We start from the raw sequence: 24297 nt of genomic DNA on the forward strand, positions 1-24297 counted from the left end.
ACATTTATTTTCTAAGTATGGCATTTTCCTTTATCATATTATTATCACACCTCAAAAAAATCAATAGTAATTCAGTAATATCTAATATATAGTCTGTGTTTAAATTTCTCCAATTAACCCGTAAAAAATGTTTTATAGTATTTGTTTTACTTTTATCACCTAGGTTCCAATCACGGTTCACTTGGTTAATATACCTCTTATCTAGAACAATATGCCTACCTGTTTGTTTATTTTTTCTTGACATTGACTTATTTGAAGAGTCTGAAGTAGTCATTTTGTAGAATTTCCTACATTCCTTAATTTGTCTGATTGTTTCTTTATGAATACATTCAAGATAAACAATTTTAGCAAAAATGTTACATGGGAGATATTGTAAAGTTCACATTATATCACATGAGGATACATATAATATTAAGTTGTCTCACTACTGGTGAGCTAAATTTTACCACTTGGTTAATGTAGTGATGACCAGATCACTGTCTTGTAAGGTTTATTTTCTTCTTTATAATTAGCACATGATCTGTAAGGTGATACTTTGAGACTGTATAAATAACCTAAAAACCTTTCAGCCACTGTTCTTAGCATCTAATAGTAATCCAAACCTATATCATTTATTACATCAAGGTCTACAAAGAAAGGGTAATTTTTAAAAAATTCTTACATTTCTTCTGTATTTGTTATCTGGCATTCTTTTTTATTCTCTGTGTTAGGTACATCAGTATTCCTTTTGATGCTAAAATTGGCTCTAAGTTGACCAGTGGCTGATTCTTATGTCCTTTGACGTGACTCCTTAGTCATTGAACACATTCTTAATCATACAAGATTCCCAGGCTTACTTTGTACCTTTCTTGTGTCAGACCTGGAATCAACCATTTTTTCAAACTGCTTTTTTAGTTAAGAGCAGAATTTAAAAACCAAAGTCTAGGTATAAATGTATTCATCGCTATTGTTTACTATTGTGGATTGGTCATTTCAGTGGACAGAACCAGGCAGTACCTGTGTGTGTGTGTGTGTGTGTGTGTGTGTGTGTGTGTGTGTGTGTGAATCATATTGATAACCTCCAGTTCAAATCCAGCACTACAGCGTTTTTCCTTATCTTCCTTTAGTCCGTATCTTCCTTCTCCCACAGTAAAACCCTGGTTCCCAGTGTCAGTCATATTTATTCATATTTTATTTATTTATATACTATATTTATTCATATACTGTATTCTATATAATTACTACACCAATAACATGACAACTACCTACTAAAGTTCAAGATTTCTACACTTGATCTTAGCCAAAAGGCCGAGAAGCGATAAAAGTTCAAGATTTCTTTGCAGTTCTTTTTCTGCTTAGAATTATCCCCCAGAGTTTTGTTTTCACACTTTTCTTAAATTGTTTTCTGAGTTATTATGATTTAAACAGTGTGATAAAAGATGAGTAGAAGTTTGCTTAAGTGTGAACGGGTTCTGGTGAATTCCAGATGGGAGGAATATATGTTGAGACACTGAGTTATGAAGGACTTAGCAAATTAATAGGAAATGGTGAGTTTCTGTACTGCTGAAACTGTTTGGTGGGGGGTAGCAGAAGATACTAGAAATACAATCAGAAGCAAAAATACAGAGGTCATTATTACAAATAAGGAGTTTGTATTTTTGCAGTAGAACTCAAATGGATGGAGGTAAACTAAATATTCTTTCCTTCCTTCTAGCTCCAAATTATTTTTAACAATAATTTTCAGATTTACATAATCTAGTTATATGGTTGTTCTTGTGTACTATAAACATTTCCTGGCAATGAATGGGATTCTTTAAGCATTGATCTTAATCCTGCTTGTTCTGTGTCAAAACTAAAATGTTAGTGTATCAAGAAGATTCTGGGGGCATCTGGGTGGCTTAGTTGGTTGAGCATCTGACTTCCACTCAGGTCATGATCTTGTGGTTCATGAGGTCAAGCCCCACATCGGGCTTGCTGCTGTCAGCCTGTCAGAGCAGATCCCACTTCGGATCCTCTGTCCCCCCCTCTCTGTCCCTCCTCCACTTGCCCTCCCCCAAAATAAACAAATATTTTTTTAAAAAGAAGATGATTCTGGTGCTGGCCAAAGCACCAAGAATCTGAAAATAAGTGCATTTTTTAAATTCCAGTGTAGATATATATTGCTTTTAAAAGATGGAACTTGGGGCACCTGGGTGGCTCAGTTGCTTGAACATCCAACTCTTGATTTCAGCTCAGGTCGTGATCTCGTGGTTCATGGTATTGAGCCCCACATGGGGCTCTGTGCGGACAAGCATGGAGCCTGCTTGGGATTCTGTCTCTCTCTCTCTCTCTGCCCCTCCCCTGTGTGCTCACGTGTTCTTTCTCTCTCTCTCTCTCTCTCTTTCACTCTAGCTCTCACTCGCACCCTCCCCTGCACACCTGCAGGCACACTCTCTAAATAAATAAATAAATAAATAAATAAATAAATAAATATTTAAAAATAAATAAAAATGAAAGAACATATCCCAGAAATTAAGTTATACTTTCTTGCTCATAAATGGTTTGTAGAAGAACTACATTGGAATTTATCTTGAGGACAGGTATTAAATAGTTAAATATTTTTAGGTGAGCAGTTTTTGAAGTATGTATGTATTTTAATTAATAAACATTATTTTTTAGAGCAGCTTTAGGTTCATAGCAAATTGAAGAGAAAGTACAGAGATTTCTGTTATCTCCTCTGCCCTCTCACATGCACAGTCTCCTGCACTAGCACCACAGTGGTATGTTTATTGCAGTTGATGTAAATTGACATATTATCACCAAAAGTCTGTAGTTTTACATTAGGATTTGCTCTTGCTGTTGTATATTCTGTGGGCTTGGACAAATCTATGTCTAGTATCTACCATTATAGTATCATTGAGTATAGTTTCACTGCCCTGAAAATCCTCTGTGCTCTGCCTCTTCATCACTCCTTCCCTCCCTTCCAGCAACCACTGATTACTGTTTCCATAGTTTTGCCTTTTCTAGAATGTCATGGCCCCTGATCTGTTAGGTGTTGGCTCTTGCCCAAGTTCTGCTTTAACATTTCCAGTCTGCTGTTAATTGATTATTTCTGTCTTGTCCACATATAGCGTTGGTTAATTACATTAAACAGCAAAGCTTCCAGAAAAACTCGTGAATGTTTATGTACTTCTGTAGCTCATTTTAAAAGTAGACTCATTTGCTTAGATGATTTTTGTAATGTAGTGTTAGAAAATACGTTTACAAGAGGGAAGCAGGGCTACATTGGAAACTCTTGAATGTCAGACCAAAGAGTTTAGCTTGTGAGCGCGCACAAGTTGGGGAGAAGCAGGGAAAGAGAGGAGAGAGAATCCTGAGCAGTCTACACACTATCAGCGCAGAGCCTACACAGGGCTCACAAATTGTGAGATCATGACCTGAACTGAAATCAAGAGTTGGATGCTCAACCGAATGTGTTACCGAGGCGCCCCTCCTTTCTTTTTTTTTAAGCAATGCTTTAGGAAAATTCATCACAACAACAGAAATGTGTAGGTTGTACTTTTTGTTTCTTTTTCTTTCTTTCTTTCTTTCTTTGTTTCTTTCTTTCTTTGTTTCTTTCTTTCTTTCTAGAGCTAGAGACTACAGATTTAGGAGATTAATTAGACTTATGAATTAGACTGCTTGTGTGAGGTGTTGAGATCTGTAAGGATTAGCAGGGTATCAGGATTAGACTAGAAAGAAAATAATGGATGTAAGAGATGTTTCAAAACATTTAGTGACCAAGTGTTAGAGTAGAGGGGGAGAGAGAGAGACAGAGAGAGAACTAAGATTTACATGAGGTGACCAATGCATAAAATCCATGAATACATATAAGAAGGCCCCAAACAAGGAAATTAATTAGGTAGAAAATGAATTTTAGGTGGAACAAGATAGAATATTCTAGATGAGTTTGAAAAATACTATCCAGAGACAAAGAAAGAACCAGGGATGTAAATCTTGGAAGTCATATACTGAGAAGTATTTGCTGAGACTGAGAGTGGGTAGACTCTCCAGTGAAGGGTATATAGAGCAAGAGCAGCATGCTTAGGACTCAGTCTTGGCATACAGCCCCAATTAGGGAAGAGATATATGAGACAGAACCAAATAAGGCAAAGAAAGAGGTGCCTAACAGTTGGAAGAGAACCAAGAAAAAACAAAGTTTTAGAAGTGAAGCAGAAAGTTTGAGAAAATACATCTGGACCACTAAATGCAGGAGAGATTAAGGAGAAGGAAGACTGAAACATGACTTGTTCTTACATATTCAGCCTGCTACTTGTAAAATAATTTTTAATAACTTTATCTTCCTGAGTTTCCTCTTAATAATTTTTCTGATTATAAAAAAGTTAATGTGTACTTATAGAAAATTTGGAAAATATAAAAAAGCACAAAGAAGTAAATTAGATTTTTCTAGTAGTAATCCCACTTCTGAGAGAGGTATGCACTGAATGTTCTGTTGCCTGATTCTTTTTTCAGGCATGAAAATGAACGTCCCCCTTTTAGTTATTCACTTACTTTACCATGAACATTTTTTTCTTTAATATCGAATAATCTGTAGAAGGATCTTTAGTGACTATTTAATATTAGATCATATAATATCATGGTCTAACTGCTCTCTTACTTTTTGAATATTTAAACTTTTAAATTCTGTTATTGTTTCCACCATTTAGTTGATTATTTTTGTGCCCTAACACATCAAATCACTGACAACCATGTTCCTGTGGTATTTTAACTTTGCATCTCTTTTTATGTTTCTTATGAGTGTTTTAATGGGTTAATGGGGTCAGTGATCAGGCCTCACTAGCTGACTACCATATTAGCTATATTTTTCCTAACAGATTTCTATACAGTGTGGTAAGAGACATAGTAGTCAGTAAACTAGAATGAAAAATAAAGAGCATACTTGCTTCATATGTATGCAGTTACTAGCTCTGAGCTTTTTCAGGGTGGAAGATTTGATTATAGGAAGGTCGTTGGGACATGGAAAAGAGTGGTTTTAGAAGAATGTCATAGAGACTGAATTTAAAAGTTTATGAAGTGAGTTGATAAGGAATACAGGCAGTAAGCATTTCTTCAACATCTTTTTGATCATCACTATGTGTGAAGCCAAGTGCAAGCTTATAATCTACTCTTTAAAGCACCGCCTAGCATTTTTTTTCTATCATTGTTTAGCACGTGTGAGCCATGTTCTCTTAATGATGGTAAGCACTGGGGTGATAGGGACTATTTCTTTTGGTTTTTGTTTTTGCAATAGTACTAACCATAGTGCTCTGTCCGCAATTAGTATCAATAAATATCTGTTAAGTGAGAAGACATTTAAGGGTTTGGCAGTGAAAGAAAAGACCACGCAGGATATAGGAGGACGAGTTATTACTGTGTTTTATTTTAAAATAGGAGACGCTTGACTTGAGAGAGGCAGAAAAAGGAGCCAATTATGAATTCAACATACCTACTCTGTGCCTTGTACTGTGGTAGATGTTAGATATGAAAAATACTTACGATTTGGTCCCTGTAAGCATATTTGAGAAAGAGAGGCAAGGAATTAATGGGTCCTAAATAAGGACTGAATGAGTCAAGAACACAGGTTTATATAGGGAGCTTAGCTGTGGAACAGAGGAGGAAGTCTTTTCCTCTGGAAATGAAAGAAAAAAGGAGGGTGACTAAGGATACAGAAAAATTTCGAGATAACAAAAAGGTGCATTTTGTTTTTAGTCAAAAAAAAGGAAGATGTGATTCTAGAACAAGTGTTTATTAAACTTTAATGTGCATGTGGATTGACTCAGGATCTTGTTAAAATACAGAATCTGATTCAGTTTGTCTGGGATGGGATCTGAGACTACATGTCTAATAAGCTCCTAGGTGTTGCTGATGCTCTGGTTTGTGAACCACATTTTGAGAGCACCTCTAATAATATTAAGCTTCCATATTCTGGTAAACTAAGAGGTAAGCTGAAAATGGAAAATTATGGGTCCGGGATCTGAAGAATATGGGAAAGGTTTAGAATACTTAATATGACAAATTTGAAGGTAAAACTTATTAACCTGCAGTAATGTATTTGTTGTGAATTCATTCTAATGAGGCTTTTCTTGGATGTTCAGTTGTTTCTAATAAGTAGTTTTTGATTTTCTTTTTAAAATATGATTGGAGTATCTGAAGGAGAAAAACTCTTAGTTTAAGCATGTCAAAACCATGAACAATCCTGAAAGCATATCTGATGTCAGTATAGATGTTAGTTTCCAAGAAGTACTCACTGATTTTCTTTTTTCTTTTTAAATTTTTTTAAAAATAATCTCTGTGTCCACCCTTGGGTCTGAACTCATGACCCCAAAATCGAGAGTCACATGCTCTACCTACTGAGCCACCCCAGAGCCCCTGATTTTTTTTTCTTTTAGATTTTATTGAAGGTTTAAAGAATTTGAAAAACTTTTAGTTTTAATGCTTGTCAAAATCCTGAACAGCACCAAAGCATATCTATTCTCAGTGTGGACGATCTATTTAAAAACTTAAAAATAATTTTAAAATAAATTTTAAAAAATAAACCTTAAAAACATATTAAATAAGGTAATGTATGTTTATATGTTTTTTTTCACCTTAAAAAAAAGCTGTAACAGTGCCCTTGATAAATGGACAGCATGTATCCATTGCCTTGTATACATTTTTTTTTTTACAGTTTATTTATTTATTTTTCAGAGAGAGAGGGAGAGCAGAAGAGGGGCAGAGAGAGAGGATCTCAGGCAGGCTCCACACTATCAGCGTGGAGCTCAATGTGGGGCTTGAACTCAAAAACCGTGAGATCATGACCTGAGCCAAAACCAAGAGTCTGATGCTTAACTGACGAAGCCACCCAGACACCCCTTCTTGTGTACATATTTTTATCTCTCTGTAATTTTTTTACCTAGAGCCATGTCAGCTGTATATATTAAATACAACCTTACACAAAGAAACCAGCTGTGTTTCCTCATAGATGCAGAAAAAAAAAAAATCATATAACCAAGAATTATCTTTCATTCTCTCTAAGAGTACACATTTCATATTCTTTTATGGTGATTTAAGTGGCAATAATAAACATGTATTTAATGTCATCCAAAGGTATTTATAGATCTTTTAATCTGTTTATTTGATGGTTATTCTATAATGTATAAGAGAAAAGGGTAAATTAAAATAAAAGGGTAAATCTTTAGAAATTCTAAAGATTTTTCATTAATTCAATTTTATATTAGTCTAAAATAACATTAAGGGTTTGAAAACTACAACACAAGGTAATATATTAATCATTGTAGGATTTATGGCATTATAGGAGTTGATCCCTTTTAATAAAGATATTTTGTATTATAAAATTTAATTGAACTCATGATTTTACAATTTTATATTTGAGAAGTGAAGCCAGTGGAGGACATTTGAGAAATTTAAGTTAGTTAGGCTTTTCCTGAGAAGATAGGTTCAAGTTTGCACAAACAATTATATCATATTAATATTATTTTACATGGTGATAAAATCTGGGCAAAGACAAATAGCTGTTTTTAAGTGAGTTTTATTTGTCCAAGGATTTTATATGAACTTTTCCTGTATAATTAATTATATACTAGATATTAAAACTTTAAAGTTTAAGAACATTTTTTTTCTTGGTTAACCAAGGACATTAATTAAACTCACGGCTAGTCTTTGTTTTCCCTTGAATGTACATCTTGTGGCAAGACCATTGTTTTCCTTATACAGTACATTCAAATTATAAAAAGTAAAGAAATCTCAGAAGTCTCTGGGTTTTTTCATTTAATGTGAAATAAGCACTCACCCTTTTAATAATGATTTTAGTATGCTAACTGAAATAAGATCTTGTTTCAGTTTATTTTATTCTGATAGATTAATACAGTCTATACATAGACATGATATACCAATCTGTTTGCTCAAAAAATATTTTGTATTCATAAAATGGAAAAATTTTACCCTCCAAGAACTTCGAGAATGTAATTATGATAAAGCAGCAAAAAAACCCAAAAACACTTAATCACCATTAGATTCATCATTGCTGAGTATGTTGGTTTTAAATATATTACCACAAATTCTTTGAGATTCTTTCCTTGAAGAGTTACAATCCAGTTCCCTTCTACTTGTATGTGTCTGACTTAATGACTTACTTCTAACAAATAAAGTAGAGATCATGGTGTGTGACTTCAGAAACTAGGTCATAAAAAGGCACTGCAGCTTCCATCTTGGTTGTGTTTTCCTCGAATCTCTTGCTTTGGAGGAAGCCAGCTGCCATATCATGAGCAGTCCTCTGGAGAGACCCAGATGGCAAGGAACTGAAGCTTCCTGCTAGTAGCCATGGAGTGAAGTTCAGTGATCCTCCAGTCTCAGTTAGGGCTTCAGTTGACAGCAGCCTAGCCGATATCTTGATTGCAGCCTCAAGAGATTAGAACCATCCAGTTAAGCCACTTGTAAATTTGTGATCCACAGAAAGAAAGATAATGAATGTTCATTGTTTTAAGGTACTATACTTTGGGATAATGCATTATATGGCCAAAGATAACTAATAGACTAAGAATTGTGATTTGCAGGAATTTGGAGAGATATATATTTCTTTTTTTTTTTAATTTTTTTTTTAACATTTATTTATTTTTGAGACAGAGAGAGACAGAGCATGAACGGGGGGAGGGCCAGAGAGAGAGGGAGACACAGAATCTGAAGCAGGCTCCAGGCTCTGAGCTGTCAGCACAGAGCCTGATGCGGGGCTCGAACTCACGGACCGTGAGATCGTGACCTGAGCGAAGTCGGACGCTCAACCGACTGAGCCACCCAGGCGCCCCATAGAGAGAGATATATATTTCTAATGTCCATATCTTGTACAATAAAGTCATTGAGTTTTCTTTGTTTTTAAAAAAGCTAAACTTACTTGAAGTTTAGAAAATATTCAATATTGTTTTGTTTGGCTTTTGAAAACCATCATTTTTCTGAGTGTCTAATTTATAATTAAGTTTCTTTACTGTCCTTTGTTTTGCTTCAGAATTCCAAATTAATATTAACTTGCAGTTATTTATTTAGAGAAACTGAAGAAAGCTGACCATTGAACGTTAAGATCTTGTTTCCTTTCATCTTTGGTATAGGAATTTGATTTTTGTAGATATTGACAGGTATTTGCCCCATTATAAGTAAACATGAAGAAACCTTAAGCTTTGGATGGGGAAAGAAAGCTCTGGCTATTAGAGTAACGGAGCTTATATCAGCACATTTAAAAACAAACATAAACAGAACACACCAATAAGGAAATGAGATTGCAGATTCCCAGTTAGCTGCCATCTGCCCAGGATACTGTCATCTGGCAGAAATTACATAATAGGTCATAAAATCAAAACCCATTTCCTCCACTGCTGCCATCTGTGTGGAAACTATTGTCCATGTGTTCAGTTCTAGTCGGAACCAGAAAGAGGCTTTATGAGCAGTGTATGCTCAGATGTATGTATGCATGTATGTATGTAATCTCTATACACAATGTAGGGCTCCAAGTGACAACCCAAGATTAAGAGTTGCATGCTCTACTGACTGAGGCAGCCAGGTACACCTCCAAAAATGTTTTTAAAAAGATCCTTTTATTAAAAAATTATACAAGGAATTGGGTCACCTGGATGGCTCAGCCAGTAGAGCATGCAACTCTTAATCTTGGGGTTATGAGCTCAAGCCCCACACTGGGGAGTAGAGTTTACTTGAAAACACACACACACACACACACACACACACACACACACACACGGAATCAAATGAAAAGTTAACAGTAGCAAGATTAAAATAATAAGACTCTAAATCTCAAATTGTTGTTAACATCAAGTGTGAAGCTTACATTTTATAATACTTTGACTTTCTGTAACTCTAAGGAATTAAGGAATTAAATGAATTACATTTCAGATATTAACTTCAAAGACTGAAAACAGTCCATGTTTCTAAGAGTCCTAAGGTACTCTCAACAAACTGCTTCACATTTTATAAAATTAGTTTTCAACTCTTTCAAAATATATCTGTACTTTTTCTCTTTCATCCTAACTTCCTTTTCTCTTTAAAATTATTTTTAAGTTTGTTTATTTCTTTTTGAGAGAGAGAGCAAGTGAGGGAGGGGCAGAGAGAGAGGGAGAGAGAGACTCTCAAGCAGGCACCGCACTGTCAGCACAGAGCCCAGCACAGGGCTGGAATCCACAAACTATGAGATCATGACCTGAGCAGAAACCAAGAGTCGGATGCCTAACCGACTGAGCCACCCAGGTGCCCTACTTCCTTTTTTCTTTAATTCATTGTTTAGTCCCATGAAAGTTTATCCATGAAAATCATTTGTCAACTTTTAAGAGAAACGAAAAAGGGTCTCATTGGTGTGTCCTGTAGTCTACCTTCAGATATGTGCATATTTTTTCCATAGCAAAATTTATTAATCTCTGACTGACTTCTGCATTCTTAAATTCCACAGTCACACACATTCTCCATCACTACCAACGCCCCCAGTATTCCCATTCCCATCCTCACCACCACCACTAGTTGTTGTATGTATCTGGCATGTACAGTAATGTTCTGTTCTCTAAGCAGAAATTAATCACAGAGTAAATCTAATATGTATTCCATACTGTAGGATTATTTCTGGATTTTTCACTATTTTAATGGACTTAGTATGTTCTTTTAATCAATCTAATCAGGAGCTGACCACAGTTTGTTTCATTTTTATTACACTTAATACAAACTACTATATAATCAGTCATAGAAATTGTAATATACTTTGAGAAAGTAAAATCGGGTCTTTTTCATTTGGGGCATTGTTTATTTTTCACTGATATTTTCTTGGTTAATTTTTGAAAGTGTTAACTGGTTTTTCACAAATTTGATGAGGAATAACATGTTATCTGAGGATCTGGTAGTTCATAGTTAAGTAGCTAAGAAGTTTTCAAATAGACATCTTTAATTTTATTGTTTCTCATTATTGTTTGATAGTTGGCAAAGTTTGCAAAGAAGCATATTGAGAAGGCTGATAGTTTACCACATGTCTAGATTTGATTGTGTCTGTAAGCTCCAAATAAATATATAGATAGTACAATTTTTGTTAATTTTTTTTTTTAGTTTTAAAGTTTATTTATTTATTTAATGTAATCTCTACATGAAATGTGGGGCTCAAACTCACAACCCCAAGATCAAGAGTTGCATGATCTCTGACTGAGTCAGCCAGGCATATTCACTCAATTTTTTTAATGCTGTAGCCACATTGAATGTGAAATGATCTAGAACAATTGAGCTCATTATTGGTAAAGAAGTCTTGAACACTTGAATAATTTCTCATTTAGTTCTTTAGCTATGATTAGTTCTTTTACTTCAGAATTCTATTCTGGCACTTTTGTACCTTAAGGATCAAAAGAGACATGTGAAAAAAAATTGGAAACTATGAAGTACTAGACTTGTATAAAGTATCACGTACTCAGTTTTAATTAAAAGTTCCCTCCTGAGGGAACCATGATATAGGTTACCATGTGTATATTTTTATTTGATATTACTATCAGTATTCTATAGTAAGTAAGACTAGTAGAGTGGGGTGCTTGCTGGTTCAGTGACCTTCAGTTACCATTTACTATTTAATGCTCAAGAATATCATAGTGTGATAGTCTGCACTGCTGAATGAGAAATATGCTTTGCTCTACTCAACTTGTTTTTTAGATGTGTGTCCCTTTACATTCTTTCCTTCCTAGCTGCCAGATGTGTACTTAAGGAAATAAGGTACAGGGGAGTCTGAGTGGCTCAGTCGGTTAAGGTCTGACTCTTGGTTTCAGTTCAGGTCATAATCTCATCGTTTGTGTGTTCAAGTCCCACATTGGGCTGTGTGCTGACAGCGCGGAGCCTGATTGGGATTCTCTGTCTCCCTCTTTCTCTGTCCCTTCCTCACTCATGCTGTCTTTCAGAAATAAATAAATAAACATTTAAAACAAATGTAAGGTACAGGAAAGAGATGGGATAAAGTAATAAGGAGGCAAAATTAGCATTTCTATCATGGAGTGAAAAATACTGTTGGTGTACCTACCATACTATATGTGGATGTTTATTTGTTTCATTGTATATTTGATAAATTTAATATTTTTCTTTTAGTCTGAATTTCATAATTGGGTCTAAGTTATTCTTTCATATTTATTACCAAATAGATGTAACACAAATTTGTTAATTTATTATCCTCTTCTCATAGTTTTCAGCATATGATTTCATCCCATCTCCAAAATTAAAGCCCTCTCAAGGAATGCCAGTCAATGATGATTTATGTTTTAGCAGAAAAAGAGTGTCAAGAAACTTATTTCAGAATAGTCGGGATTATAACCCAGATTCTCTTCCTGTGTGTGCTGCTGGTAAGTAAAAGGTTCAGGTAATAGACATGTTGAAACTCAGTTAAAGGTTTCTCTAAACTTAATAATTCATTCAAGAGCTCAAAGAATTTATAATCTAGTAGACAATTCAGATTCAATAAATATTTGTTATAGATCTGATAAGAATGGACACTTTGACATAATTGTATATATATGTATACTGCATATATAGTATATATATATGCAGTAAAATTCCATAATATTTTTACACAAAAATGATTGTTATAATGATTGTGTAGTTTAATGTTTATTTAATAGAGAAAAAGAAATGCAAGAATATATCCAGTTATGCTCATACCATTACTTGGATTTTTATAAGGCTCATGCTTTCTGTACCATTGAGAGCTCTTATCTAGTCACACAGATTTAAAATAACTAGAAAATAAGACAACATAAAACCTGATGCTAGACTGATATGAATTGTAAGTACTATTTAGGGATTTAAGAAAGGAAAATGTGATAGGTGTTGAAGTGGTTTAGGAAAGCTCCAGGAAAAGTTGGACTTGAGCTGGACCTTAAAGAAGGGAAAGGCTTGTGATTGATTGACACTGAGGCAAGAGAGACTGTTACAGATAGGGAGAAAGTACAATCAAAGCATGGAGATAAGAATTAACTTAGAAGATGTCTGGTACATGAAGGATAAAGGGGCTTAAAATATAGGGAGATAATTTTAAAAATCCCATACATAGAACTGTAAGGGATCCCTTGCTCAGGGATAACCTCATCTAGCCAAGGTAGAGGGAAAGAGATCTTAGAAATAAGCTTGGAAACCATGTGAATGCTGTGTTAGATGTTAGGAAAGAAAGTAGAATTCTGCGGTACAACTTTTTGTGCAATGTGTACTACAAATACTGGGAAGAAAAAAAGCCAGCACAAGAAACAACAGGTGTTGGCGGGGACAGGGAGAAAGGGGAACCCTCTTACACTGTTGGTGGGGATGCAAACTGGTGCAGCCACCCTGGAAAACAGTATGGAGGTTCCTCAAAAAGTTAAAAATAGAACTACCCTATGATCCAGCAATTGCACTATGAGGTATTTACCCAAAGAATACAAAAACACTGATTTGAAGGGATACGTGCACCCCAATGTTTATAGCAGCATTATTAACAGTAGCCAAATTATGGAAAAAGCCCAAATGTCCATTAACTGATGAATGGATAAAGAAGATATGGTATATACACACGATGAAATATTACTCAACCATCAAAAAGAATGAAATTTTGCCATTTGCAATGACATGGATGGAGCTGTAGTATATTATGCTAAGCAAATTGAGTCAGAGAAAGACAAATACCATTATTATTTCACTCATATGTAAAATTTAAGAAACAAAACAGAGGAACATGGGGGAAAAAATAAGAGAGGCAAATCAGGAAACAGAATCTTAACTATAGAGAACAAATTGAAGGTTACCAGTGGGAAGGGGGGGGGATGTGAATTAAGGAGGGCATTTGTTGTTAGAGCTCTGGCTATTGTATGTACGTGATGAGTCACTACATTCTACTCCTGAAACTAATAGTACACTGCATGTTAACTAACTGGAATTTAAATAAAAACTTGAGGGAAAAAAAAAGGAAAGTCAGGTCTGGGGAAACGTTCCATAGTGAGAGGAGGGAACATGTAGGAAGAAACTGTTTTTGTGTGTATTTTTCAATATACCTTTCTTTGTACTTTTCCACTCTCTCTTCTGTTCTTTAACCCCTGATACCAATCAGATATACCAACAGCAAAAACTTTCCCTTTCTTCCTGCCTGGCTTACTGTACATTTACCCCTGTATTTATTCCCACACAAATGAAATCAGTATTTCTGAAATTAGATGTATTCATGAAGTAAAGTTAACATTTACTTTTATGTTTTTCTCTTCCTTCCTTCCTTCCAAAGGCAGTACTGGGACTCATCAGACAAATGTTTCTGGGAAATGTGGACAACTTGGATTTTCACAGATATGTGGGAAAACTGGCAGTGTGGACTCTGACTTACAGTACCTGGGGACAACTAATAGTCATCAAGATAAAGGTTTAAATTCCAACTTAATTTGGATGTAAATGATTTATAAATATTAAGGGAGGTTTCCAAATCTAGCTTATATATTATTTTGTGTAATTATATTCACTACAGGAAAGAAAAACATGTTATATTTTTAATAAAAATCTTAATAACATTTTTTCATAGTTGTAACCCTAAAATGTTAGTTTTAATAATCTTCATACATATATATGACTGATGAAAATTAGAGAGTTTAGAAATTCATGGTGGAGATGAGCATTTTAATACCAAGTAATTAAAAATGTTTTTCATTAAGAAGTACTGTGTTAGCAGAAGACCATTATTTTCCATAGCAGTTTTAACTTTTAAGTACCCTTTTAGGTATCTTGTATTTTTAACTTTATCACAGATAGAAGGAAGAAAACCATATAAATATGTCAACAGATGCAGTTAAAATTCAACATCAGTTGGTATGATTACCAAGTTATAACAAACTACAAATAACTTTTTTAACCTGATTAATTATGTCTGTTAATGCCTATAGCAACTATATTTAGTAGTAAAATATTAGAATAAGACAAAAATGCTCACTGTTACCATTGCTATTGAACATTGAATTACTAATCCCTGTAGTATTTATTGAGAAGCAGGCACTGTTCTAGAATCTAAAGATCAAAATCTAGTAGAAGAGGAAATAATAAAGGAATGATAAGAATAGAAGTGACCGCTATGAAGAAAAATAAGGCAGGGTAAGAAGACAGAATGTAGTAGGGAAAGTTTCTGTGAAGTAAAAATGTTCAGCAGAAAACTGAATGCAGTGAAGGAGGGAGTTACGTGGATATCTGGAGAAAGAGCATTCCAGGAAGAGAGAACAATCAAAGTATAAATGCTCTGGAGGCGCCTGAGTGACTCAGTTGGTTGAGTGGCCCATTCTTGGTTTTGGCTCAGGCCATGATCTCTTGGTTTTTGAGTTTAAGCCCTGTGTTGGGCTCTGTGCTGACATCGCAGAGCCTGCTTGAGATTGTTCTCTCACCCTCTCTCTCTGCTCTTCCCCTGCTCACGCTCTCTCTCTCTCTCTCTCTTAAAAAAAATAAGTAAATTAAAAAAAGAAGTACAAGTGCTCTGAAGCAGGCTTATTGGAGAAATATCCAGGTCAATGAAATGAGTGAGGGGGAGAGTAATTTTAGGCAATAACATGGGGCCTTGCTGGACATAGTAAGAATTTGGGATTTTATTCTGAATGGGATAGGAAATCACAGTAGGTTTTTGAGGGGAAAAAAGGGGGGCATGATTTGACAATCTTTAAAAGGATCAGAGCTACTATGTAGAGAATAGGTTTGGTAGCAATAGGGGTAAGGTACAAAGCAAACCAACTGGGATATGGAAGTTGTAAAGGCGAGAGATGATATGGTTTGTATTAGAAAGGAAGCAATGAAAGTGATGAGAAGTAGTTGGATTCTGATATACAAGGTGGCTGTGAAGTTTGGAAACATGGGTAATTTTATTTTATAATGTATGCTAATGTAATATGAATAAGCCATTTATTCTGTATTCACCAAAGTTTTCAGAATCAGTAATCACCATGTGTTGTTAATATAGAGCCAAAAAGAATTACTAATGGATTAGATGTGAAGTTTGTGAGAAGAGAGGAGTCAAGGATGAGCCCAGTGTTGTTGGTCTAAACAACTTAAAGAATAGAGCTGCCATTTACCTAGAAGCAGAAGATTAGGAAAAGAATAGATTTGACTAAGAAATCAAAAGCTTTGTTTTGAACATGTTAAGTTTGGGACATCTGTCTCTTAAAGAAGATGTTGAGTGACATTTTGATATTAAGTCTGGAAGCAAAGGAAAATCCATGCTAAAAACTTGGGAGTCATTGTACTTCCCGTGTAGGGAGAGTGTAGCTCAAAATTAAAAGTATAAAATTTGTGGGGCGCCTGGGTGGCGCAGTCGGTTAAGCGTCCGACTTCAGCCAGGTCACGATCTCGCGGTCCGGGAGTTCGAGCCCCGCATCAGGCTCTGGGCTGATGGCTCGGAGCCTGGAGCCTGTTTCTGATTCTGTGTCTCCCTCTCTCTCTGCCCCTCCCCTGTTCATGCTCTGTCTCTCTCTGTCCCCCCAAAAATAAATAAACGTTGAAAAAAAAATTAAAAAAAAAAAGTATAAAATTTGTAAAAAATAGAATAAAATTTGTAGAGGAATAAAGAAAAATTGTCATTACTCTCCAATAAAATGTGGTACAATGTGGTAATTAAGAACACTGGGAAGCCACAGTGCCTGGGTCTGTATCCCAGCTTTATGATTTCCTAGTGTGTGATGTTTAGCAATTTAGGTACCCTCTTTACATTTTTTCTTTTAATCTATAAGATTAGTACCTACCCCCACAGGGTGTTATGAAGATTAAATTAGTTAATACACATGAAAAGTTAAGAATACCACTTGACATAGTAAAGTGCTCAATAAGCATTAGTTCTCATTGTTGCCATCTTTATCATTATTAATATTAATAGTTTATATAGAAAATCTAAAAGGATATACAGAAAACTCTTAAAATATTAGGCAGTTTAGCAAGGTTGCCAGATATAAACCAGAATATAAAGATCAATAAAGTTCTTAGATACAAGCAACTTTCAGAAAATATAATTTTTAAGAAAGAAATTAACAGTATGAACAAAATCTATAAGTGTATGGAAGTCTAACAAAAGATTTATATACCTTTTATTATGAAAGCTAAAATACATTTCTGAAACACATAAAAGAACACCTAAATAAATTAAGGCTATCCCACATTTTTAAATAGGGAGGCTGAATATCAGGAAAGTGGCAGTTATTCTTAGATCTGTAAATTCAGTGTCACTCCAATCAAAAATCTGACCAGGGGTCTTACATAGAACCTGACAGGCTGATTCTGAAATAAATATGAAAGAATGGAGGGTCAAGAATGGCCAAGATAATTCTAAGGAAGATAAAAATGAGACATCCATCCTATTGGATAGCACTATGATAAATAAAACATTGTAATACTAGTGCAGGGATAGGCAAAATAGACTAATTGAACCAATAAGAAGCACGTAAGTGTGTATGTGTATACATACATATATACATATAGATATGCACACACACACACACACACACACACACACACACACACGTAGGAGCTTTATAGATGAAAGGAAAAGAAAGGACAGTTTATTTATTTATTTTAATATGAAATTTATTGTTAAATTGATTTCCATACAACACCCAGTGCTCATCCCAACAGGTGTCGTCCTCAATGCCCATCACCCACTTTCTCCTCCCTCCCACCCCCCATCAACCCTCAGTTTATTCTCAGTTTTTAAGAGTCTCTTAGGGTTTGGCTCCCTCCCTCTCTTTTTTTTTTTCTTTCCCCTCCCTCATGGTCTTCTGTTGAGTTTCTCAGGATCCACTTAAGAGTGAAAACATATGGTATCTGTCTTTCTCTGTGTGACTTATTTCACTTAGCATAACACTCTCCAGTTCCATCCACATTGCTACAAAAGGCCATATTTCATTCAAGAAAGGACAGTTTAAAACATGGCACTAGGGGAGCCTGGGTGGCTCAGTCAGCTAAACGGCCGACTTTGGCTCAGGTGATGATCTCACAGTTCCTGGGTTCAAGCCCCACGTCGGGCTCTCTGCTGTCAGCGCAGAGCCTGCTTTGGATCCTTGGTCTCCCTCTCTCTCTGCCCCTCCCCACTCTTTCTCTTGTTCTCTTTCAAAAATAAACATGAAGACCTGGCACTGGGAAAATTGTACTATCTATATAGAAGAAAGTTAAATTAGATCTTTACCTCACACTGCACAAAAAAGTAAATAAAATAAATGCCAGATGGGATAAAAACTTGAATGTGAAAAGCAAAAAACTTCAAAATCTAAGATGTGTATACATAAATAATATATTTTCTTTTGTTTTATTACAGCGTATGCTAGTCTAAATTTTGCCCCTAAGACACAACAGACATTTGGTACCCAAACAGAACGTACTTCGTCATACTCTGGTCTAAATCCAAGTCCAGGAGGCTTCATCCTTCCATCCTATCCTGTCTCATCACCTCGAACTAGTCCAAAGCACACATCTCTTACTGTATCTCCAAAGAAGTCTCAGGATAATTGCATCAATTTCTCTAATTCCTGGCCTCTTAAAAGCTTTGAGGGACTACCAAAGCCAAGTCCACAGAAAAAGCTTGTCAGCCAAAAATCGTCTGACCCTCCAGGTATAAATGACGGTAAAAATTAATACTTTGTTCAAATTTTCATGTGTTTTTGAATTATTACTTTGGAGTTATGGTTTTTTAATCTTTAAAAGCTGGTAAACTGGGGCGCCTGGGTGGCGCAGTCGGTTAAGCGTCCGACTTCAGCCAGGTCACGATCTCGCGGTCTGTGAGTTCGAGCCCCGCGTCGGGCTCTGGGCTGATGGCTCAGAGCCTGGAGCCTGTTTCCGACTCTGTGTCTCCCTCTCTCTCCGCCCCTCCCCCATTCATGCTCTGTCTCTCTCTGTCCCAAAAATAAATAAAAAAAAAAACGTTGAAAAAAAAAATTAAAAAAAAAATAAAAGCTGGTAAACTGCATTTATGTTAAATAGTTCAAACCTGTAATATAAAATTGAATTGAGGGGTGCCTGGGTGGCTCAGTCGGTTAAGTGTCTGCCTTCGGCTTATGTCATGACTCACAGTTCATGAGTTTGAGCCCGGCATTGGGCTCTGTGCTGACAGCTCGAAGCCTGGAGCCTGCTTCAGATTCTGTATCCCCCTCTCTCTGCCCTTCCCCTGCTCACATTCTCTGTCTCTCTCTCAAAAATAATTAAACATTAAAAAAAAATTTTTTTAATTGAATTGAGGGGCATCTGGGTGGCTCATTTGGTTAAGCATCCAACTCTTGATTTCGGCTCAGGTCATGATCTCGTAGTTTGTGGGCTCAAGCCCTGTGTCAGGCTGTGCTGCTGACATCGTGGAGCCTACTTGGGATTCTCTCTCTCCCTCTTTGCCCCTCCCCCTTGCATGCATGTGTGCTCTCTCTCCCTCTTCTCCCTCTCTCTCAAGATAAATAAACATTAAAAAAAATAAAATTCAATTGACATTGTCATTTCTTAGTTTTCTACTTCAGAATCCTTTTTCAAAACTATGCAACTAATAATGCTTTGTAATGAGCATGAACAGCCTAAGAGCCCAGTAACAAATTTTCACTTTAGAAATAAAAAATGCCATTCATATAATTACTATAATAATTGTTTAGTGTCCATTTATTCTACATTTTTTGAATGCTTAGTATATGTTAAAATTATTTTAAGTTTTCTAGTATTTGTTATAAATTAAAATATCCTTAACAATAGCCCTCTCCAAAATAATGAAATTGGCATATAAATTTATTCAAGACAGATCCAATTTCAAAATAAGTCTAGTAAAGGCAACCCCTATATCCCACATACTTTCTTATTCCCAATCTCTGCAGTAAGATGTTCCAGTTCATAACTGATTGCGGTGCCTGGCTGACTCAGTCAGTAGAGCATGTGACTGTTGATCTTGGAGTTGTAAGTTCAAGCCCCGCGTTGGGTGTAGAGATTACTTAAAAACAAAATCTTACAAACAAACAACAAAAAAAGATGTTCTACCTTTAAACTACCCCACAACACTGATGTTCTAGTTTATAACATGACCAAGGGCAATTTATCGCATGGTCAGTCAATTTTACCACTTATTCTTAGCACTGAACCTTCATTTTCTCCATTAATTTCTATGTTTGTCTTTCCTCTAAGATCAAATATTGTATTGAAAGCTGAAAAATTATTGTTTGTTCTCCTAGTGCCTGGCATTAATGTTTTGCGTATAGTAGTCATTCAAATGTTGTGTATGTAATTAAATGAAGATAGGAAATAGCCCCTGTGGCTTATTTAGGGACATATAGACTTTTCTGTACAAATATCAGTTATGATAATGTGTATGAAGACAGAAATTTTACTTGGTGTATACAGTATTTTTATCTAATATGAAAGAAATTCTGGTGACTCAGTTTTGTTATATTTGTTAGGGGACCCTGATACTTTGACCTCATTTTAAATAGTATCTTCACTCCTAATAAAAAAAAGTGTATTTTTTAATTTAAAAACATTGTATTCCAAACACTTGTGATTATAACTTCCACTTCTCTGAAATTAAAAAAAAAAAAAGTAAAATATATTTCTTTTCATGCAGGAGAAAATTCTCAAGAAAAACTATCTCCAGTTCAACTTACCCCTGCCTTGGTGAGATCACCATCTTCCCGCCGAGGCCTAAATGGGACCAAACCTGTCCCTCCCATACCAAGGGGAATCAGCCTTTTGCCTGATAAAGCTGACTTAAGCACAGTGGGACCCAAAAAGAAAGAACCTGATGATATTTGGAAGAGTGAAAAAGATAGTCTTACAATCGATCTTTCAGAATTGGATATCAGAGATAAAGATTTGGATCAAGAAGAGGTTAGAGCCAAATATCACTTTTAATAGTTTTAAAATGCTTGTAATTTTCTATAATACAATAGCTGTCATTTAAGGAAAAATCATACTTTTTAATTCCATAACATGTTTTCTTTTTTATAAAAATATTTCAGGGGCGCCTGGGTGGCACAGTCGGTTAAGTGTCCGACTTCAGCCAGGTCACGATCTCGCGGTCCGTGAGTTCGAGCCCCACGTCAGGCTCTGGGCTGATGGCTCAGAGCCTGGAGCCTGTTTCTGATTCTGTGTCTCCCTCTCTCTCTGCCCCTCCCCCGTTCATGCTCTGTCTCTCTGTCCCAAAAATAAATAAATGTTGAAAAAAAAATTAAAAAAAAATAAATAAAAATATTTCATGATCCTTATAGAAAATGTAAAAACTGTAGTGAAATGTTGGAAAATTCATCACACCAAATCCCACTACCCAGAATTATTTGCCATTAACATTCTAATGTGTTTCCTCTATTTCTTCTGTGCATATTTTATTTCTTTTTAAATTAAAAGTATGAGTAATATAGCAATATACCCATGCACTAACCCCTCCCAAATGAAAAATTTGCATATTTGTTTCCTATTTTTTAAATAAATGAAACAACATAGTTCCCTCCCCAATCCAGTTCCTCTCCTTCCTTCACCAGAGTCAACTACTATCACCATTAATTTGTATTTTATGTATTTTTGTACTCTTAATATATTAATACTTTGGTATTTATGATATAATCGTAATTGATTTTGGGTTATTCCTAGTCTTTTTGTTGCGAACAATGGTGCATTGAACATTCCTGAGTATGTCTGTTATGCATATGTACAAGTTTATTATTATGAAACTGAAATCATATACTCATCTTTGAGTATATACTATATTTTTATACTATAAAAATCTATTGCCAATATGACAACTCTGTACATACTAATTATGTCAGAGAAGGAATGTTGTTGCTATATTACGTTGATTCAGAACACTATTTCCATAGATACTTCCTTTTTATCCTATCAGTCTGCCTGATGTCAGATTTTAAAAAGTGTTTACATTAAATATATAAACCGAAACATTCAATGATGATATTTTGTGGTCTTATTTTTGCCAATTTTTAAGATATAAGCATCATTACTGATAATTTGCTCAATAAAATAAAGTTAATATTAACACATCCTCACTTTAAAAGCATTTCTTTAATATTAAGCATGCATACCAAAATTGGTTCTTAATGAATTAATTAGTTATTCTAACTTCTAACTGCTTGTAAAATCTCCCCCCCCCCCACCTCCCCAGTTGTATTTCACTGGTACTAGGAAGAGAATTCATTTAAAGGGAAGAAAGTTATAGAAGAGGCATTTTCCTACATAATTCATAAGTTTCATTTGACAGTATATATTTTTGCATTGTTTTTGTGAAAGCTTAAAAATTGCCCTTTTTCTTTTAGTGAATAATTGAAAGGGTTATTTCTTTTACATAATTATTGATAAATATTGGAGATAGTACTGTTTTTAAATATTTAGCCTTCCGAGGATTTACTAGGGAAGTGGCCGTATAGTTGCATCAACCATTATAATCGTTACAGTCAAAATGTAAGTAAAACATAGTTTATGTATGTTTTTGTGTTCCTTAATTCATTCAAGGTTCTATTTCCAAATTTAATGTATTAGTTTGTAATGGCAGTTTCTAGTCTACATTTCTAGAAATACTTGGCTTCAGAAGTCACATACAATGATCTGTTGTTCTCTGAACCCTAGCATTGGCAAGCTGGATGTAAACTTCAAATTTTAGAAAAATGATCACTTTTCACAGAATTTTGAAATGGCTACATTCACACATTAATGACTTAAGATTAGCTAAACCTCTATGACTTCAACTCTGATGTCTACCATCTGATTCAATGATTCATTTACTGATTAACTTATATTAGTCATTGTGCTCAGTGATGCAAATATCATGGTAAATAATAAATAGCTTGGGATCCTTCCTCTTAAGGAGTTTACAGTCTTGTTAATAAATTGGTTGTGATAAAATATGTATTTTTACTCTGTACAGATATGTTAATATCCATCTTGTTAGTACCAGACTGGAGAGTGGCTAGCTAGGTATAGTGAATAAAATTTAAATACTAAGGATAACTTTTACTCCTATAAATGTCTTGTAAAGTTAATTGTTTCTATTTTTTTTTTCTTAGATGCAGAGCTCTCTTAGGTCCCTTCGTAATAGTGCAGCTAAGAAAAGAGCAAAACTGAGTGGCAGTACTCCTGATCTTGAAAGCCCTGATTCTGCAATTAAGCTTGACTTGACTGTGGACTCACCATCTCGATCTTCCTCTCCAAACATCAGCTCTTATAGTGAAAGTGGAGTTTACAGCCAAGAATCACTGACTTCTTCTCTGTCTACAACTCCTCAGGGGAAGAGAATAATGTATTTAATTTTTTTGACATGTTAAAGGAATTCTAATGTTTAATTTGTAGTCTGATCCCTAATAGCATATTTGAAAAAAAAGCTTTAAAACTATTTATTTTCTAGTTTGTAAAATGTTGAAGTCCATTTAAAAGAAAGGTTTACAGGTATTACCTTGCTTGGCGTTGGTTTGGGATGGGTGGAGAGAGACAACACAGCCACAGCTGTAACCTAGGGCACCTATATTAATATAAGCCCTTATTCCCCAAGCCCTACTTGTTCCTCTGCCTATCTAACATTTATCCTAATATTCCTTGTTCTTTAACTCCTTTCTGAATCATTGACACTTTTGCAGCGGACCTATAGCTGATGTTACTGCTTTCATTCAAAACTCAGCACCAATTTCCTCTAATTTGTAGGTAAACTCCACCCAGCTGTTACCCCACTCTTGTATTTTGTTATTCCATTATCTTGTGGAAGCTCAGGAGGCCATGCCATAGCTTTTGCAGCCTCCTCAGGAGTCTTCTTGTAGCGGCTGTGGAATTAGAGTCCTGGCTGCCCCACACTGACAGAGAATTATTTTCTAGTACAGCAATTCAGCATACTTTTTCACATTACCTCAGTAACCCCTAAGTCTTAATTAAATGGTAAACCCACCTTGATTTCTGGGGATTTCTGTGACTTTATTCTAGGATTTTGGGGAATCTCTTCCCTCTTTATTTTAGACAAGAACCTAAGAGTAGAATTGCTAGGTCATAGGGTAGATGTACATTTAACTTTTTAAATAACTGCTAAACAGTTTTCCAAGATGCTTGTACAGTTTTACACTCCCACTAGCAAAGTCTGAGGTGTTTCACATCCTTGTTTATATCTGTTGTCATTCTTTTTACCTTTACTTTTCTTTGATTTTATCCTGAACCATGTTTATACACAGCTATCAGCCATGATTATTTAAAATTAAATTTAAATTATTTTCACTTACATGAACTGGAGTCTCTTAACAATGTATGTAACTAGAGACTGCATAATCAAAGGAGAGATGGTGTTCTATTAACTTTAATGGAAAAGGGTGTTTCATT

At 35.2% G+C, this 24297-nt stretch overlaps 1 protein-coding gene across 1 annotated transcript in view; it reads left to right on the top strand.

Annotated features, from left to right (window-relative positions):
* The window catches only part of TOGARAM1 (TOG array regulator of axonemal microtubules 1), a 76639-nt gene that overhangs the window by 3122 nt on the left and 49220 nt on the right, over window positions 1-24297 (top strand). Inside the window, exons 2-6 of the mRNA XM_047862057.1 lie at window positions 12191-12347; window positions 14249-14383; window positions 18293-18586; window positions 20561-20823; window positions 23007-23239. Coding sequence (XP_047718013.1) covers window positions 12191-12347; window positions 14249-14383; window positions 18293-18586; window positions 20561-20823; window positions 23007-23239 — 1082 coding nt within the window. The remainder of the gene's footprint in view (window positions 1-12190; window positions 12348-14248; window positions 14384-18292; window positions 18587-20560; window positions 20824-23006; window positions 23240-24297) is intronic.

Source organism: Prionailurus viverrinus, chromosome B3, assembly GCF_022837055.1.
Source record: "Prionailurus viverrinus isolate Anna chromosome B3, UM_Priviv_1.0, whole genome shotgun sequence".
NCBI lineage: Eukaryota > Metazoa > Chordata > Mammalia > Carnivora > Felidae > Prionailurus > Prionailurus viverrinus.